This window comes from Ciona intestinalis, chromosome 12 (genome assembly GCF_000224145.3).
Source record: "Ciona intestinalis chromosome 12, KH, whole genome shotgun sequence".
NCBI classification, from domain to species: Eukaryota; Metazoa; Chordata; class Ascidiacea; order Phlebobranchia; family Cionidae; genus Ciona; species Ciona intestinalis.
The window spans coordinates 234489-254186 of NC_020177.2; the positions used below are offsets into that span (position 1 = coordinate 234489).

At 36.6% G+C, this 19698-nt stretch overlaps 3 protein-coding genes across 6 annotated transcripts in view; 2 read left to right on the forward strand and 1 right to left on the reverse strand.

The window, feature by feature from the left end:
- LOC100181790 (inositol 2-dehydrogenase) overlaps window positions 1–723 on the reverse strand; it is a 5746-nt gene extending 5023 nt beyond the window's left edge. Inside the window, exon 1 of the mRNA XM_009862072.3 lies at window positions 510–723. Coding sequence (XP_009860374.1) covers window positions 510–597 — 88 coding nt within the window. The 5' untranslated portion in view covers window positions 598–723. The remainder of the gene's footprint in view (window positions 1–509) is intronic.
- Window positions 724–3568: 2845 nt separating this feature from the next.
- On the forward strand, window positions 3569–6550 carry LOC100184176 (ornithine decarboxylase-like). 3 transcript variants are annotated; one of them, XM_026837201.1, is made up of 10 exons: window positions 3569–3951; window positions 4007–4161; window positions 4260–4430; window positions 4489–4623; window positions 4992–5145; window positions 5400–5475; window positions 5606–5706; window positions 5839–5956; window positions 6013–6100; window positions 6381–6550. In XM_026837201.1, the coding sequence occupies exons 3-10, from the start codon at window positions 4300–4302 to the stop codon at window positions 6457–6459; spliced, it is 882 nt and encodes a 293-aa protein (XP_026693002.1). In that variant the 5' UTR covers window positions 3569–3951; window positions 4007–4161; window positions 4260–4299; the 3' UTR covers window positions 6460–6550. The 3 variants fall into 3 exon arrangements, with proteins under 3 accessions (XP_026693002.1, XP_026693003.1, XP_002125033.1); XM_026837202.1 differs by having other exon boundaries at window positions 3576–3951; window positions 4489–4655; window positions 5400–5541; XM_002124997.3 differs by having other exon boundaries at window positions 3578–3951; window positions 5400–5541.
- A 1633-nt stretch (window positions 6551–8183) lies between these two features.
- Window positions 8184–19116, forward strand: LOC100179433 (glutamate receptor ionotropic, delta-1-like). Of its 2 annotated transcripts, XM_018814274.2 has the most exons (22): window positions 8197–8399; window positions 9580–9735; window positions 10263–10372; window positions 10548–10692; window positions 10863–11098; window positions 11396–11550; window positions 11835–11910; window positions 12289–12444; window positions 12741–12854; window positions 13304–13399; window positions 13887–14078; window positions 14459–14622; window positions 14975–15032; window positions 15093–15198; window positions 15585–15802; window positions 16214–16367; window positions 16763–16883; window positions 17148–17271; window positions 17588–17707; window positions 18139–18245; window positions 18443–18520; window positions 18571–19116. In XM_018814274.2, exons 1-22 carry the CDS (start codon window positions 8327–8329, stop codon window positions 18944–18946), a joined length of 3135 nt encoding a protein of 1044 aa, XP_018669819.2. In that variant the 5' UTR covers window positions 8197–8326; the 3' UTR covers window positions 18947–19116. The 2 variants fall into 2 exon arrangements, with proteins under 2 accessions (XP_026692979.1, XP_018669819.2); XM_026837178.1 differs by lacking the exon at window positions 18443–18520 and having other exon boundaries at window positions 8184–8399; window positions 18571–18958.
- The last annotated feature ends 582 nt before the right edge of the window (window positions 19117–19698 follow it).

Genomic DNA, 19698 nt, shown 5'->3' on the forward strand with positions numbered 1-19698 from the left:
TATAAATAAATGCACAATATCCCCCGGGTTAAGGTAGGCGGCTAACCAACTGTGCTGGCTAAATATGGGCACTTTTGTCGCATTGTTTGCATTTTGAGGTTTAATTTCTGTAACAACTATGTAATGGGGTTTTTTAGTTCGTCACGTCCCAATAAAAAACAAAACGTGTGTCCAAAAACCCAAACCCTTCTCTCTCTCTCTCTCCCCTCCCTCTTTCTTTCTCTTTATTTTCTTAAGTTCTTTCCACTCAAAAGAGAGAGAGAGGCCGCGTAAGCGTGACAGATAGTTTGAGTTATCACAGTAAAGCGTGGACACAATCACTCATGACTTCCGTACAGATATTTTCCCATGAAACTCGAGAACAAACCCGTTTAAAACAAGCGCACAGTAAAAACGGCACTTCTAGAAAAATTAAACGACATCGATATAACTTAGATAATGGTGAAGCACTTTATACTATATATATAAATACACACGCAACACAAACTGAAACACAAATCAAAACTTACCATTTGGATTGTGTATGACATTATCCAAATGTATCAAGCCCATTCTTCCAAGACCACACAGGATAAGGCCGATGGGTTTTCTACTCATCGTGTACGATTTTAAAATTACAGCTAATGAACAGAACTACTTTAATCTGCTTTGTATGAAAATTAACATAACCCAACGCTAAAGCGAACTGTCCAAATCTCAATACGACCGACGACTAAATTGTCATGAACGCAGTACGGCTTAAGTAATCACGAGTGGACGTAAGAAAAAGGCAGCCTCAGAGATAGACGTTTAGTAAAGTCAGTGTCTGCATTTTATTTTGTTGTCCCAAAAGACAGAAAGCAAGGTATTTGTGGTTACGCCAGTTGAAACAAAATCATCAAAAATGCTGACTATAGTTGCCGCTATGTATATCATATCATGAAATTACTCTAGCATTTCCACAATTACTCGAGCGTGACATGTAAACAAATCGACGAACAAACGAGCGGCATCAGGCTAGGGACAAACGTGAGGACAACAAGAGTATAAGAAAGCTCCTACTGCCTCACAACACAGAAAATAGAAGGAATTTTATAGCATGAAACGTGTGCGCGAACACAAAACACGGAAGAGATAGCCCCAGTGGTCACTAATGGGTTGTTTTCAGCCATACATAAAAAAATCCCCAAAAAAATAATTACCCACAAAGTAACATACAAGATAACTCGTAAGCTGGCACGAGGTGTTAAACCCGTGTGATAACGACTGTCGTTTTCCGGCCACGCGAGGATAAAGTAAGTTTCATTTATTCATTCATTCATAGTTGTCACCAGAAATTGCAGGTTATCTTTCATTTCTTTATATTGATAGGAAACACACAGGATGTCTCGCTCAATCATAAACACAGTTACACCAGATGTTATAATTACGCAACACGACTGTTTAATATTCGATCTTTATGCATTAAGTTAATTTGGAAAACTATAATATAATATATATCAGTGCTCGAAACACACTCAATCATAACACCCGCTTGCCTTTTCTGTATTTAGATTTTTAACGAAAACACATATATAGTAGGGTGGGGGAAGATGGGACACCTTTAGCACAAAATATCCAAATACAGTAGTACTAATAAATGGGACGAGAAAATAGAGGGAAAAGGTGTCCCACCTTTCATTTTGTATCTCATTTTGTATCTTGTTTTTCTTTGTCGTTCTTACATATCTCATTTCCTGCATCTCATATACCAAACGTCTTGTGAGAATACTTAGTAATATATTATACAACCTTTAACCTGCGTACGTTGCATTACGTCACATAATGACATAACTCGCAGTAGGCTTATGCATTTCTATAGAGAAAGCAAAAATATAAAACGAGAGGTTTCAGCATTCTCGCCACAAAGTTACCGACAGTGGACACCAGTCGCATCTAGGCATGCAAACGGCCAGAGATCAAAAACTCACTGGTTTCTGGAGATTTCTCTTTCCAGGGCAACTTTCAAATTGACTCTTGGAGATTGTTGGAGATTGACGACAGAAACACAAATGTTGGAAACTCGACGCCCTTTGATCCTTAGTACCCAACTACCGGTCGCTTACTTGATCGCTAGATGCACAATAATAATGATGTCATTGGAGATTTTTATCAAGTACCTACGTTTGAATCCGAACAGCCGGACTTTAGGCAAGACACTTAACGGCTATTGTTCCAACCCGGTAATCACTAATAGGTTGTCCAAATTACCACATACAGAAAAACTGTCACAAAGTTACATACCTGGTAACTCGCTACGTTGAAATGGAACACCCGTGTTGTAACAAACGTTATTTTCCTTTCATGCAAGAGTAAAGCAAGTTCCATTCATTCTTCTGATGTTAAATTAAATGCGAGTCAGGTCTGTCGAGTTTAGTAGACTTAAAATTTGGTAAGATGTTCTGTTTGGTTTAACGTAGCAGGGTGGGAAAGATGGGACAACATTCCAGTCCTCCGTCCCATTTGGTAGTAAACAAAGATCAATCAATGAATTATAAAGCCGTATCCTCGTAACATTAAACACCGATTTACAAAGAAGATAAAAACGCTTGTAAACGTATCTAAGTTTCCAGTTTTAAAAATTAAAGACTGAGAATCAAGATATGAAGGTTGGGAATTGATATGTGTAGATGAACAACACTGAGAACGAGAACAAAAAACTGTTTGAGGAAAAATGCACCACAAGTACTTTGAAAAACATGTAGGCACACACATTGTATTATAGGCCCACTGGTTGAATCTATACAATACCGTATTTAACTTTATATTTTTTAGGAACGAAATCGCTGATAAAGTAAACCCCAGGCCCCCTTTGTTTGAGTAATATCAGGAACCCAAAACAAGCGACAATAAAAATACTTAATTTGGAGTTTGTTTAACTAACTATATATTTTAGAAAATAATATCTTTGAAATATATATTTCTTACTTAATTGCGCAGTCGAAAATTATCCATGTAGGTTGGGAGAAGATGGGACACCTTTGACACATAATAAATTAATATCCTGATCATGTTTTAAACAATTAACAACGGTCTATGGGAGTCGTGAGGATAAAGTTTTTTTAAAAAAATCGTTAAATGTTTGTTTACTATACCAAATTGGAAGAGAAAATAGGTTGAAAAGGTGTCCCATCTCCTCCCACCTTACTATATGTTTGCGGTTTAGGAGCCACGCTTTTTTTGACACTTTTACTCAGATTAGATTTCCCCCCAGCCTGTTTTAACAATTGTCGTTTTTTTTCTGTAGTTTTATTTACTCAGATCTTTGGTAATGTATTTGAAGAGATATATGCTACAAATTTATGTTAAATTACATAAAATGACGAAGTGTCACAAATACGTTTTGTGTATTCAATGTAAAAGAAAGATTTACAATGTTTATCTTGTCCATTAAAGTGTTATCTTTCGGTTGATAAATCTATCCGGCTAATTTTGGGCTATGTTAACTTGCCCTCATTATTTCGGAACATTGTGTTTGTTGGGCGTGCGGTAAATCAGTTCATGCTAATGCTCATCTCAACGCAGCACTTTGTCGACAACTCGGTTTATTAGTGGACAAACGAGCGGTACCAAGCTACAAACAGCGTTAGTTCGCCAAACGGGCGCACTGACATATCGTACTCCTGGAAAAACGCAAAGTGTCTCGACTGCATATATTTGATAGCAAACGACAACTGAATTATAAAAACGTTGCGTGACACTAAAAAAATATGAATACTTATCTTAGGACTATGTCGTGTCAAATTTAACTGTTAAGACGAGTTTATTCGGCAGTTTTCAAGGCAAAGTTTCAAAGTAGACACCATGAATGCTGTTGAACTGGCGTGTTTAGAACCTCACATAAGCTTAAAACCTCCCGTGTATGGAGTAGCTGGAGGTGACGGTAGAAAGGAATTGGCAAAGACGTTTGTTTGCTCGCAGAAAAAATTAAACGTAAGTTTGAATTTTATTCATTCATATTTTATGCTGTATATTGAGGTATGTTTAGGAATGGGACTCTTCCTACAAGTTGTACGAAACTTACAACTGTGGACGAAACAGCTGCCTCAAATCAGACCTTACTACGCAATGAAGTGCAATCCGTCACAACCAGTGGTACAACTGCTAGCGTCGTTGGGCGTGGGCTTCGACTGTGCAAGCAAGGTAAGCTGAAGATTTTGCTTGCAGCGTAAATTGCATAACTGTATTTCGCAAAAATAAATTCAGTTGAAGTATTAATTTACAATCATATTTACCTTTAGTTTGAAATTGAAAGTGCGTTAAAGTGCGGAGTAAAACCGGATGACATTCTCTTTGCCGTACCCTGCAAGATGTCTTCCCATATTGAGTACGCTTGTCGAACCGGTGTTCGGGATGACTTTTGACAACGTTGATGAGCTGCACAAAATAAAACGAATTCATCCAACTGGAAAGTAAACTGTTTTTTTACTCCCCATCTATATTCAAACAACAAACATTAATGAGCGACAGGTTACTCTTACGTTTGAATGTGACGGATTTTGAAAAGGGAGTCAAATTCGGTGACAAATTCGGGGCATCAATGTCAGAAGCCAGGAAGCTGACATTACTATGCAAAGAGCTGAACCTAAACTTGGTTGGGATTTGGTATGGTGTTCGGTTTGGTTTGGTATAGCAGGGTGAGGAAGATGGGAGGCTTTTTGATTCTATTTTCCTATTCCATTTGGTAGTAAACAAAGGACATATAAAGAATTATATAACCGTATCTTTACAACTCCCATAGACTGCCATTAACTGTTTGAAACACGATCAGGATACTTGGATATTATGTGCTAAAGGTGTCCCATCTTTCCCCACCATATTATACAAGTTCTTAATGTACAATATGGTTAAAATAAACAAACAATCGACTCTACATAAAGGTACATACGAGACATTAAAAGTATCCGTGTTACGACGACAGTCGTCGCGTGGGATAAATATCAGAGTCTTTTATCTTTTATTTACTTTTGCAGTTTTCACCCTGGAAGTGGAAGCGATTCTTCCGAAGCGACCAGAAACTGCTTACATCGGTGTAAAGAACTTTACGATTTTGCAACTTCAAATGAAATACATTTAAAAATCATCGACATCGGCGGTGGATTCGTTTGTGGCGAGAATTTTATCGAGGTTAGACAATTAATGACGTTGCTGTGTATAGTAGGATGGGAAAGATGGGACATATTTAGCACATAGGTATCCTAATTGTGTTTTAAACAATTAGCATCGGTTTATGGTATGGGTGAGGCTACGGTTATATAATTCTTTAAATGTTCTTTGTTTACTGCCAAATTGGACGAAAAATTGGAACGAACAGTTGTCCCATCTTCCTCCACCCCCCTTTTATATTAAAACGTACTTCTAACATTTTGCCCTGGCGTTAGATTAGTGAACAAGTCACTGCTACTGTTGGCAAGCTTTTTCCGCCTGAAACTGGCGTGACAGTGATTGCTGAACCAGGTAGATTCTTCGTGAAAAATGCATTCGGCTTCGTAACACCTGTGCATGGTAAAGCGATCGTTGGTGGTGAGCTTACACTGTATTTCATTTATTTTACGCACAAACCATTGACATAATTTCCTTTCTATAGACAGGGCGAAGTATTACATCGGCGCTGGTGTTTTCTCAACATTCTGTATGACGCTTTTCGAAAAGTTTGAAAGAATTCCCGAAAACTTGTCTCGCAAAGCAGTGGGTTTATTGCAAAACTTTGATACGATTCACGCTAACATATCCCACCTTAGTTTGTAATATTTTACCCGCTTTATATTTAACAAAAAAGTTTATTTTAAGCAGAAAAGTATTTAGAAACTTTGTTTACAGGAAAAGTGTGACTTATACTCCAGTACTGTATACGGTCCCACATGTGCAGGGGTTGACGTCGTATTGAACAACATTCTGCTGCCTGAAGCTCAGATTGGTGACTGGTGGTTCTTTGACAGTAAGCTTACTTATTTAATATCCATCAACATTATGTTCTCACTTTTACATTTACAGACATGGGAGCTTATTCTTCGTTAGTTAGCCTTGGCTTTAATGGCTACATGGTTTTAAAGACTGGATTCTACATCTCACAAGATATATGGTAACCTTTTAATTATGATTAGATGGTTTGTCATTTTGTAACTCCTCGTGCATTTGTTTTAAACTATGTAGACAATATAAATATTACTTTTATATCTGTATATGTTTTTCGGCCTGAATACAAAAACACCTCAAACAACAAAATAGAGCAATTGTTTTTATCTAATGGTTAATTTACCTTCGGATAACATTTTCTTAGTTTGTCATATATACAAAAGTGCACGGTTTGTACGGTATTGTTAAATTTATATATCAATCATGCGTATTCTCGTGTTTTTCAGGAATGAAATCTCTGAAAAATTAGACCCTGATTGTCCATTATTTGAGCAGTATCGTCAACCTCAGAAACTGGACCGTTGATAACTGCTGGTGTAGTTGTTTATCGTCTCTATATTTGGATATATTTGTATATATAAATCGCATTTAAAATACAACACGAATCGAGAACCAAGTATGTTCTGTTTCATACACCTCGTGCCCGGTTACAAGTTACCACGTATGTAACTTATTTATCCTCGCATGGCGGGGCAACGACAGTCGTTATAACACTAGTGTTCTGTTCCATACACCTCGTGCCGCTTACAAGTTACCACGTATGTAGCTTATTTATCCTCGCATGACGGGACAACGACAGTCGTCATAACACGGGTGTTCTGTTTCATACACCTCGTGCCCGCTTACGAGTTACCACGTATGTAACTTATTTATCCTCGCATGGTGGGGCAACGCCAGTCGTTATAACACTAGTGTTCTGTTTCATACACCTCGTGCCCGGTTGCAAGTAACCACGTATGTAGCTTATTTATCCTCGCATGACGGGACAACGACAGTCGTCATAACACGGGTGTTCTGTTTCATACACCTCGTGCCCGCTTACGAGTTACCACGTATGTAACTTATTTATCCTCGCATGGCGGGGCAACGCCAGTCGTTATAACACGGGTGTTCTGTTTCATACACCTCGTGCCCGGTTACAAGTTACCACGTATGTAGCTTATTTATCCTCGCATGGCGGGGCAACAACAGTCGTTATAACATGGGTGTTCTGTTTCATACACCTCGTGCCGCTTACAAGTTACCACGTATGTAGCTTATTTATCCTCGCATGGCGGGGCAACAACAGTCGTTATAACATGGGTGTTCTGTTTCATACACCTCGTGCCGCTTACAAGTTACCACGTATGTAACTTATTTATCCTCGCATGGTGGAGTAATGACAGTCGTTATTACACAGGTGTTCTGTTTTATAAACCTTGTGCCAGCTTACAAGTTACAACGTATGTAACTAATTTATCCTCGCATGGTGAAGTAATGACAGACATCAAACAAAAACTATTTTCGGCTGATTTTTAAATTAACCACAAAACACCTTTGCAACCCCAACATAAACCAACTAAGCGGTTATCCCATTAAAGCAGGCTGTCGTGCCGATATCATGCTGAAAAGGGAAACATTTATAACGAGTTCAATATACAGCTGTTCATCATCAGCCCTTCCAAGCGAATGCAATTGATCCAACGCCAGTAAGTTCAATCGACCCAGACTTATATTTTCGATCCGTCCGGTTTAACAATTCCTTGGGCTCGTTACACCTGTCTATCCGTGACCTCATATAAGAAAACGATTTGCCAACGAAATTTGTAGCAGGGTTCGGAAGCTAAATTATTTGAGTAACATCTCGCTAATGTAAACGGACACACGACGAAATATAACAAGATTTCCATTTGTACCCCCTCCCGTAATACACGCATCGGATTTTAAAATGCTTTTATTCAATTAACTCGCTCCTCAACGGCGCTGTTTCGAAAATAAATATACCTAACGCAGATTGATGCATAAATCCAAATGCCTCCAGCGCAGCGAATTATTGTGTCAGTTTGCCAGATCCACGATTTCCCGTTGATTTCGAATGGTTCCCAGGAGACCAAACGTTGTCGTTTCGTTGAATAATCCACGGAATAATATCAATTCAACACCGATATGTTACTGATGTAGTCAGATATAAAAGTGGCGTGAAGTTTGTAGTTAGCTCGAGAGTTTGAGAATCAACTAGATACTTTTAGACTTGAGAAAGACATGTATTATTTAAAGTCCAAAACTTTCAGATATCTTAATACTTAACGGTTTGGTATGGAGGACTAGAACTATTATGTGCTGCATAAGCGTGTACGTCCCACTAATGTAGCTTCATGCAGTGTAGGCATTTTAATTAGGTTGAATATATAGAATGCTTATTCAAGTTGTGTTGCTATTATGGTCAGGTGTTCCAACGGCGAACGCGGTGTTAAAAATCCCCATAGGTAAGTGCGCATCATATATTTCCCTATCTTCATTTATATTTCTTCGTGTAACGTAATGTAGCCTACATTAACATGATTAGATATTTAAAAAAATAGTTTAAATCTTTTTTGATATTTTTTTGTTGCTATGATTTTAATTCCTTTTAACGTACTGACGAAATACGTTCTAGAATAGTCGAGTAAATGAATTTTACTTTCAAAGGATCAATAACGAAACTTATCAACGCTGCGAAATGATTTTTCAGTTCATAATCAGCCCAAAGCTCAAGCACCAAGATGCAATGTAAAGTCCAACATTGTGATACGTCACTCATACGTCACTTTCAATGTTATTCTAGCTTAGATCAAACTTGGTTATTCAATTTCTTCAAACTATAATTCACTTTAAAGCAAAGAATGATCCTTAACGCAATAAAGGAATCCGTAATAAGAAAGTTTTACATTCACCTCTATCGATTAAACGTTCTCACAGACAGCAGAGTTTGGCCAATATATATTGGAACTTTTTCGCACGATCGAGTTTAAACAATATATATTATTATCTCGAAAAAGTGACACTTTTTATTTCCTCGTGTTATTACCGAATCATGCATAATTAATAATGCAATAATGTAACCCTCATATTAAACCCGTATGATCAATACCTATAAGTTAATCAAACCTTCAGGCGAAGCTTGGAAACGTCAATAGTCCCAGCTAAGTCTGTGTAAGGCTGAAATACCGAAAGCTCGTTCAAGTTTCTTTCGAAATCCTTTAATTATTTCTTGCTTCATATCCGTCGCATGGCCGTCGAAACTACGCACGACCGTGACAGTATACGGGAATTGAATCAATAGATTTAAATGCAATGTGTGGGGATAATCAATACAAAATGTTTTTTGAAATATTAGTTCCGAATTCTTTAAGCTAACGTGCCCATTGCCATTTTTACTTGAAAAAATCAAGTATTTTCTTGGCTTAGTAGAAATATATCTCTGTCAAATTGGTTATGTTTAAATTTAATAGGTATTTCGAAAGAAGTTTATTTAAACCATTTTATCACTAAAATATTGCCAATAGAAACGAAATAGATTATACTCCAGAAACTATATTCGAAAAAAAGCATACAAGCAAAAAACACGAAAAACTTTTCAAAAATTACAGAATGCATTATTAGTTTCAATCTCAAGTTATGCCACAGGTGCAGTGTTCGAAAACCAAGGCATCGTGGAGACTCGTGCTTTGAAAATTGCGCTTGACGCTGTGAACGCGATTGATCGAAGTCAGAGAAAGTTCGAGTTGGTCCCAATGACGCGAAACATCACAAAGTCAGATCCGTTCAATGCGCTTAAAAATGGTAAAAAGTGGTTTATGTTTTATTTTATTATTTTGGCAAAACTGGTTTTCGGCAGTGAGATTGGACCTGTTGTAGGTCGTCGAAAAAATACGACAAAAGTTGCATAACCGTATAATAATGAGGGGTAAGATGGGATACCGTTAGCACATAATATCCAATATTTCCTAATCGTGTTTTAAACAATTAACATCCCTCTTTTACCATTCAATTATAAATACAGTGGGGTGGGGGAATATGGGACACTTTTAGCAAATAATATCCAAGCATTCTGATCGTGTTTTAAACAACTAACATCGGTATATGGAAGTCGTGAGAATACGTTTTATAATTAATTTAACATTCTCTGCTTACTAGCAAATGGGACGAGAAAGTAGAATGAAAAGTTGTCTCATCTTTCCCCACCCTACTACATATTTTATCATCTTAAGCGTCTTTTTACGATTGTAGTTTTGTCACTATAACCCTTTTCGTTACTACGCTTGTTACCTTCTCTATCATGAAAAGTAAAAGTTATTCTTTATCTGCAGCTTGTGATCTGGCCAACATTGGTGTAACCGCAATAATTACAACTGCCACTTGTCCGGTTGCATCGACGATTCAATCACTTACTGAGAATCTGCACATCCCATTGTTACAGGTGGGGTATGACTACTATCTTTTAGAGAATATTTTCTTTTTTTTTTTCGATTTTTTGTTCTGTAACATACGTGGTAACTCGTAGGCTGGCACGAGGTGTATGAACACCCGTGTGATAACGACTGTCGTTTTCCGGCCACGCGAGGATAAAGTAAGTTACATTCATTTATGTATAGGTTGACGAAGTGAGGTGCAAACAACAACCCGGAAACTTTATGTTTTCACCGAAACCGGATGCCAAGATTTTTATCAACACCTTGATCGAGTATATGAACAGCAGACACATCTTTAACGCTATTATTATTTGCGAGGAAGATCAAGGTATTTAAAATGGCGAACTTGCATTATAACATTAACAACTACTTACGAATAGCAACTTTATTGTTTACAATTTTGTCGCTTTTTATTTTCTTCAAAACGTGGTATAACGATTGCGGTTTTCCGGCTACGCGAGGATAAATAAGTTACATTCATTTATTTATTCACAACAGACACAGCAATGGCAGAAGAGCTGACGTATCAAATAAATGACGGCAAGCAACGCCGAGGTTTTCCAACCAAATTCCTTATTCGGATTTCTGCCCCAAACTCAACTTCTTCATGGTCAGATGAGGTTGCAAAGACCGCCCACCTCCTTGCAGACATGATCGAGACGAATCGTTTGCTCACCATGGATGCGGTGATCGTGTTTGCTCGGCCTAAAAATGTCATCTCTTTAATAGGAACGGTATGTTTGTATTTTTAATGGATTTTTCTTTTATTTTTTGGTTATGAATTGTTAAATGGAAGAATGTAACTTATTTACTCAAGAAAGTCGTTATAAAATAAAGATGGAATAACCTCTTACCTATAAAGATAGGCATGCTAACCACTGTGCCATGGCGAAAACATTGGCACGGAATATACGGTCGTATAAAAACCCACGCCATACAATTGATATTCCCAGTTGCAAAGCCGTGTCAACCGCGATTAACCCTTACTATAAATTGAAAGTTCATTTTGCTGACGATAACTTTTATCTCAGGTGGAAAACATGCCAAACCAACAAATGTCTATTATTCACTGGGTTGTTCCAAACCTGAGCTTCAACTCATGGCATTTAGCAAAGGTCAAATCTGCGACGGCTCGAATAACCGTCATCAAAACCTTCTACAACACTTCAAGACCTTCAGTCAGCAGGTATTTGTTTAAGAAAGCGTTGGTATTTTAAACGGTGTTGGTGGGTGAAAATTAAGCATGTGTTTGTTCTATAACTCTACTATTGCCAGAGTTGTTAGAAACAAGACATATAGCCTTAACCGTGTACAAGATTTGAAGGCTGTGTGTCTTCGGATTGCTATAAATATCTTGTGGTTTAACATAGTTTAAACTAAATAACTTATACAACCGACACGCATTCAGCTGACTAGTGTTTATTTCTCCAAATTATCTTATCCGTCGGCTGTCTTATTCTTAACATGTAGGTTCATTCGTGCTTGGAACGAAGACATCATATCGTCGTGTGAAACATGCGCAAGAGTGGAGGCGAATGAAATTCCGGTGAGTTCATTTATCCATTTATATAATCACATAACCTAAAGCCATTTGACTGATTAGCAACCATTGAGTTGCCGGGGTTTGTTTACTTGTTTATATTCCTGCTGAAAAGTGACCGCCAAAATTCACTTTTTTAGCTATTTAATTCGTGAGGTTGGATCTAATTAAAGCAACGTGAGGTTAAATGGGATACTGTTAGCACCTAAATCCCATGTTTCCGAATCGTGTTTTAAACAATCACCAACGTCTACGGTTGTAAGTCGCCGGGTTACGATTACATAAATCAGTAAATAATCTTCGTTTACAATGATATGGGACGAGAAATAAAATGAAAACATATCCCATATTACCCCAACCTACTATACATAACTTTTTGCATAGCTTACAGCTTACTACTTGTACGATGGTGTGCTTCATCTCAGTACAGCGCTCATTAATTCAATGCTGGATAAAACATACGTGAGTTCGGCACCGATGACTTGCAAGTCGCAACATATTTCACAAGGAGGGGAACCCGTCATGAGAAGTTTAAGGAAGGTATGCGAAACATTATGATATGTTTGTTGAGCAGAATGTTAAATGGGCAGCCGAACTTAGACATTTAGTGACCACTGTCGAGTTCCAAGTGAACCTGAACCCATTTGCAATAACTGGTAATTGGTCATCTAACTTGGATTTGTTGCTTCTAATGTGAAAATGATGAAAAATCACTTACAATGTAACACTTGATAACTAATAAGAAAGAAGTCACCGCATATTTTGCGGAATAAGACACCAATATTACTCTAAATTACACAAGAATTTAAAATTTGATGATTTGCTATATGTTTCAGTTAAACACAAGTTCTGGTCTCACCGGTTTAAAGTTGGCAGCCTCAGGTTACAATAAAATGTTGAACCTTGAAGTAGTGAGCAAAGGCCTTGGGAAAAACAAACCATTTCAATTTGTAAGTTTTAAAAATTATTTCTAGAGATTTTAATAAAATAGTGAGGCTAAAGTCCTGCAAAGTCTTTAAATGGCTCATATATAAAAATACGTAGTGTATTTCCAATGTTTGCCTGCCCCTTTACCGATGAAGTCTTGACGAATAACACACAGCATTGGAAGAAAACAACATTTCCTCATACCAGAAGAGCCTTAAGGACCATTTACATTTAACAAAATATTAGTTAAAGTGTGTGCGAACGTGAACCACGTGGTTAACTTATTAAAACTTGGTGTGTTTCAGTTCACATCTAAACAAGTTTAGAGGTAAAGAACCTACTCCTAATTGTACCCCTATTCTTTTTGTCTTTAAAATAAGATAAGTGTTTTTACACTGAAGGGTACTTGGGGAAAAACTGACATTAAATATTGGTATTGAACAAGAATGTAAATTTATGTTATTTTTTACAGGAGACCGCAATTAAAGCTTCCAATTATAACGGGACCGTCATTCATGGAATTTCATCTTTTAGTTGGGACGTGACACTCAAAGTAGCAACACTTGAGGTGGGGATTTACATTATAGTTATTGTGGCGCAGTGGTTGAGGTTCTTAACTCATGGGTTACCGGTTCAAGAAGCTGCTGCCCCAACTTGATGGTCACTAATAGGTTGTCTAAATTGTCAGCAATACGAAAGATATCCACCACAAAGCTACATATGTGGTAACTTTTGTAAGCGGGCACGAGGTGTATGAAACAGAACACCCGTGTTATAACCACTGTCGTTGCCCCGCCAGGCAAAGATAAATAAGTTATACACGTGGTAACTTGTAAGCGGGCACGAGGTGTATGAAACAGAACACGTGTGATATAACGACTGTCGTTGCCCGGTCATGTTAGGATAAATAAGTTACATACGTGGTAACTTTTGTAAGCGGGCACGAGGTGTATGAAACAGAACACCGACTGTTGTTGCCCTGCCAGGCAAGGATAAATAAGTTACATTTATTATAATTGCTATAACACACTCATAAACTTGTATTTTCCAACCAGGAAGCACCATTTGTGATGATCAACCGACACGAAAACGAACCACATTTTCACGGCTTTGCGATCGACCTGCTGAGTATTCTTGCCGATAGTTTGGGGTTTAAATATGAAATATATGAAGTTGGAGATAAACAATATGGGAGTGTTCGAGAAAATGGAACTTGGAGTGGACTTATTGGAGATGTTATGAAAGGGGTGAATACTAATTATATTACTTATGCAAAACAAAGTCGAAACAACCTTTAAATCATTAACACAAAAAGGGCGAAAACTAAATGTCATAGGCAACTAACATGGGCATGCAGGGTATGCATGTATGGTGGATTGATTGTAATTTCTTGTGTGAATAATCTATAATATCTTATGCAGTTAAAAACGGATGCACATAACATTAGTAACAAGTAAATAATTTTTTAATGACTCATCTGGTATAAAAACACAGTGTGTTTCCTTAATTCGTATTTTCCAAATTATTTTTAAAGCTTGCTGGTCTGTATGTTGTACAATTCCTAAAAAGTTGGGAGCAAGGTACTTGCACACATTAATTCAAATATGAATTACTATTTTGTCTATAGAAAGCAGATATTACTGTTGCTGCGATGACGATAACAGCCGATCGTGAAACAGTTGTTGACTTTGCGAGGAGGTATATGGATTATTCTGTTGGAATCGCGATAAAGAAACCTCAAATCGGTGTTTCTTTATTTTCATTTGTGCAGCCATTCCATTACAGTGTATGGTAAGTAATACATCCTTGTAATAGCATGGGGTCATGGTAAATAGTTCAAAGCTGAATATGTGGTGGTTGGATGGTATAGAGGTTTGATGGGATTTATATTTATGAATTGTTGGTTTTAAATTACAAGTTTTGCGTTTTGAAATTTTTTTAAAGATTATTTTTGGCGTTATATTATGGATATTTAATTTCTTGTTTTAAATTTTTTTTTTCTAGTTTTAAGTTCTGGTTTTGAATAGTCGGCTTTAAATTTAAGGAATTAAAGTTATATCTAGTTTTCAACATTAGAAACACAATTAGAAAAATGTGTTATAAATTATCATTATCATTTCAAATAATATTGCTGCAATAACAGGTTCTGCATATTATCATCACTTGTTCTTGTTGTTGTCTTCATCTATATTTTGAACCTGGTAAGAATTCTAATAGAAAGATTTAAAGATATTTAATAACTTATTATTCTGTACTGGCAGGTAAGTCCTAACAGGAAAGAAAATGGAAGCAACAACTCAAGCAAAAAGGAAGGTTTTAAATTAAGTTCTGTGTTCTGGTTTGCATACAGCTCATTAATGCAACAAGGTATGATGTCTTCCCATGTACAATATGTTCTAAAGTACAAATTATATTATTATTATTTAGTTTTGTATCCTACACGAGCTTTGAACCTGTATTCTCTGGTCTAGAGGCTGGTCTGCTCTCACTACTGTGTCAAGGGTCTGAACTTTTGGCCATGATAATAAACATATTATTAAATTTAACCAAACAAGAGTCGTCAAAATAATAGTTACTTGGTAAAATACACTATGGAGAAACATACATTGGAACTATCTGTTTAATAGGCAGGATGCTTGAACTTTGGGGTAATAGGCCAAATCCCAAATCATAAACAAGGACCTCACCCACATAGAATAGGGCGTTAAAACCTTAGTATTTTCCCAGTATCTGCAAAGAGTTTATTCTTTAAGGTGGAGATCTACACAAAGTAACAGTTCCTGTTCGTGTTGTTGTTGCCTTCTGGTGGCTCTTCACACTTTTTGTGATATCTTCATACACCGCAAACTTGGCTGCTTTTCTCACAGTGAAGAGAATGGATTCTCCCATAAGATCAATACGAGATCTTGCAAACCAGAAAGATTATAGCTATGGGACGGTTAAAGACACAAGCATATTTAACTTTATTGCGGTAAATTGTTATTTCTGTTCTCTTATACAATTATTTTATTCATATTATCTCTGCTTCATGGCGCAGTCTTAAGCACTTGATTCAAACCCATAGGACAGGGTTCAAAGCCTAATGCTGCCACAGGTAAAAATGTATATTTCTTTGGGCAATAGAATTATTGGTATTTTCAATACGTACTCATAAGTAGCAAAACTTGTTAGCTAAAGAAAATTTCTTTTGCTACTCCTAAACAAGGAGAAAGTGTATAACATATGAGTAAGTAGCACTATATAAGAATAAATAAGTGACAACTCAATTTATTCCACAAGATTATAGCTTTGCCACTCATTCCGATTTTCAATTGTTCTTAATTTTTTAACTAATACTTTTTTGTTAACCTTTTTTAATAAAACTTGTGCACCTTTTTTATAGAAACGTGGAGAAGAAACAACAGACACTAACGGCTTGTACAAAATCATGTCTCATGTCGTGCAGGACCGATCAAATGAAGTGCATGACGCTGCGCGAGGGTTCCAACGCGCAGCAAACGGTCATTTTGCTTTCTTGTGGGACGTTGCAGTTATTGGTATCTAATATTTGCAAAGGCTAGGAAATCTTTCATTTTTTTATGATAAACTTTACATGTTTTTTACTACTTTTTTCAACAAAACTTTTTTAACAAGTTTTGGCAATTTATGTTTTGTGCATTTCAATATTTTCGCTTGTGTTTTGACCAAAATTTTTATTTTTTTATAATTTTTTTTAAATCAAATATTCTGTTTTAATTCAATAAGTACCTTTAATAAAATATATATTTTTTGTATATATTTTTAAATGTACCAATTTTTTATTTGGGTTTAGAACAAATATTTTAGTCACTTATTTTTTTGATAAAATGCAAGCCTTAAATATAACTGTATTTTAAAAAAAATAATTGCATTTTTCAAGAAATAAATAATTTTTTACCCAATTTCTTTCCAGAGTATGAGGTGATCAATCATAATTCATGCAGCCTCACCACTGTCAAAGATTCCATCTATGATAAAGGATATGGTTTTGCTTTGCAGCATGGCAGTCCATACAGAGACCCAATATCATTGAAGTAATTTCTTACTACTTATCAAGTTATAATAACAATGATTGATAAAAGGGAAATTTAACTAACATTTTATTTTTTCGAATGTGAACATATCATTTAAAAACAGCAAGGAAATAGAAATAAGTGAGAAATTAGCAGGTTATACATTAGTTTTTAATAAAATCTACATTTAAATATTTTGCAAGATAATAATATCGTTTGAATATACGGTACGCCTCATAGAAAAAAAGAGACTTTTTGTTTGAAAACTTTCCATTTTGTTCATAGGATCATGGAGTTGCAGGACAAAGGGGAAATCGAAAAACTTAGAAACAAGTGGTGGCCCAAGACTGGGAAATGCGTTCTGGACAAAAACCCGCCAAGTTCAGATGGAACAGAACTTACTCTGAATGTAAGTTCATACTGTTTGTATATAGAGACACTTACATTTGTTATTACAAAAAGTGTTTTTGTTTCATACACCTTTTGCCGCTTTATACCACATATGTAACTTTATTGGTGATTGTCTGACAGTTTTTAGTGACCACTGGGTTGAAACACTTTTCGGTAAGTGTTTTGACCAAGGACACATACGCCCCAATGGGGGCATCGTTGAGCCTCAACCCCTTAATCTCTAGGCTGCTAAAATTGCATTCATTTCTTATTGAGCCTCACATTAATATGTCCTCCAGTCGGACGATTGTGACATAAACTTTTCGTGTTGACAGAACTTCACCGGAATTTTCTTCGTTCTTGCTCTTGGTCTTGTACTAGGTTGTGTGATGGCAATGGTGGAGATCTGTGTTCATCTTGGGAAAGGAAAAGTTTACCCACCAGTTCACGATGAGGTGATTATGTTCGTGATTCATGTCACTTTAACACATATAATATCGAACTATTCTGATCGTGTTTTAAACATTTAACAATAGGAGAGGATACGGTTTTATAATTCTTTAAATGTTCTTTGTTTATAATGGAATTATCAAGAAAATAAACAAAAAGTTGTACCATCTTCCCCCACCCCACTATATGTATAAATATTTATAACCATATTCATATCGTATCATTTGTATCGTCTGATTGTTTTTTTTTTCTTCCGTGTTATGAGTTTACTGTTTTTTTAAGTTTAATAGTTGCTGTTTAATCGATACTTATTCATAAGATGTTTTAACGACATATTTATGCCATTTATCGCGTTTTATAATATTTTCATCTGATATAATTTTTGTTATTCCACTCGAAAGATAGACTACATATCTTCTGTAATGATTTATTGTAGGAAAAAGATAAAACATCTCCGGACATTCACGTGATTTTAAGCAAAAAAGAACTTTTGCACCAACTCGTGGACGCTGTTGTTAAAGAAGCAACGGAATATAATCAAAGGTATCTGATGCTACCGTGTGTGTAAAGTTGGGTTTTGGTGTGTACCTCTTAACCAGAGGATTCCAGGATCGAATCTTACTGCTGCTAATCGTGTATATTGGCTCGGATAAGCTACTATGTAGTAATTTCTCCAACCGAGTGGTCAAAAAATGTCCTGCCCAACTTACATGTCGATTTTACCATTTGTGTCTTTCTAGTGATGAAAACACATCAACGCTTATCGAAAGCAACTCGAATCAAACGCCATGTACTGACGTATTGGTTCGAAAACGAAGGTATACCCTTGTGTAATAATCAACACTTTCTAATCTTCCCATCTTTTCAGTGAAAACAGTTCATTTACAAGATCGGTTGAAACTGTTCCCACATTAAACAAATCGAGCAAAGTAAGACTCGGATCCATCCACAGTAAACCTATGAATTATTACAAGTTACTCAGTTCCCCGTGCAAACCTCCAAGTGCAGATGGTACATCCAGTAGTTCGAAGATCAGCGACACCAATATATCAGCGTTTAACTCCACAATGCCGCCTTGTGACGGTTTACAGAGCAATCAAACACAAACTTTTCCGCGCTCGATTCGAAACGATGGTTCAATACTTAAATATCAACACGAAAACAGATTACTTGAACCGGCAGGTGGAACCGAACCTCTTGATGTCTCTCATGTTAACTCGTTGTTCAAGAAAAGTTCAGTGTGATTAACAAGACGGTATATCGATGAATGCTGTATATGTATGGGAATTAACACAAATTAAGAAATTAAAGTTAAAGTTATCAAGTCATTATTTTTCTGAATCACTTACGAGTGTTCTTTTTAACAAAAATACATAAACTTAATTGTGTGATCGACAACACACAATATCTGTAACACCGCCGTCTGTTGTTGTGTATTTCCGTTTTAATATTTAAAAATAAAATGAATTCAAAGTTTCTGTGCGGTAAAAATAGTTTAATTCGACCCCAAACATGTACTTACTTAACCACGCGTGGCTGGAAAACGATAGTCATTATAATACGGGTGTTTTGTTTTATACACCACGTGTCCGTTTACAAGTTACCACGTATGTAACTTATTTCTCCTCGCATGGCGGGGCAACGACAGTCGTTATAACACGGGTGTTATGTTTTATACACCTCGTGCCCGCTTACGAGTTGCCACGTGTATATAACTTATACAACACGACACCGAACCGTTTTCCCCAAGTCTTGCATTGTATTTGTTCCGGTCTTGCGGCGCATGCGCAATAGCGCCGGTCCAATTTCAACGGTTGGAACAAATATATCACTAAAACACCGGTCCCAATCTGCAATTTCCGCAGACAGATCGCTGGCATTTAATTAATACTTATGTTGTGCCGACGGCACAATGCTTCGCGATTATCTTTAGATTTTATATAGTAAATTCATTATATACCCTGGTGGCGTACAGCTTTTACTTTTTGTAGGTAGC

What these genes read in the sequence shown, in the direction of transcription:
- LOC100184176 (XM_002124997.3), top strand. Translation starts at nt 4,300, where the DNA reads ATGACATTCTCTTTGCCGTACCCTGCAAGATGTCTTCCCATATTGAGT. An exon ending in GTGGCGAGAATTTTATCGAG is followed by an intron (nt 5,146 to 5,399) that starts GTTAGACAATTA and finishes CCCTGGCGTTAG; the next exon opens with ATTAGTGAACAAGTCACTGC. An exon ending in TGACTGGTGGTTCTTTGACA is followed by an intron (nt 5,957 to 6,012) that starts GTAAGCTTACTT and finishes TTACATTTACAG; the next exon opens with ACATGGGAGCTTATTCTTCG.
- LOC100179433 (XM_018814274.2), top strand. Translation starts at nt 8,327, where the DNA reads ATGCTTATTCAAGTTGTGTTGCTATTATGGTCAGGTGTTCCAACGGCG. An exon ending in GCAACGGAATATAATCAAAG is followed by an intron (nt 18,246 to 18,442) that starts GTATCTGATGCT and finishes GTGTCTTTCTAG; the next exon opens with TGATGAAAACACATCAACGC. An exon ending in GTATTGGTTCGAAAACGAAG is followed by an intron (nt 18,521 to 18,570) that starts GTATACCCTTGT and finishes CCATCTTTTCAG; the next exon opens with TGAAAACAGTTCATTTACAA.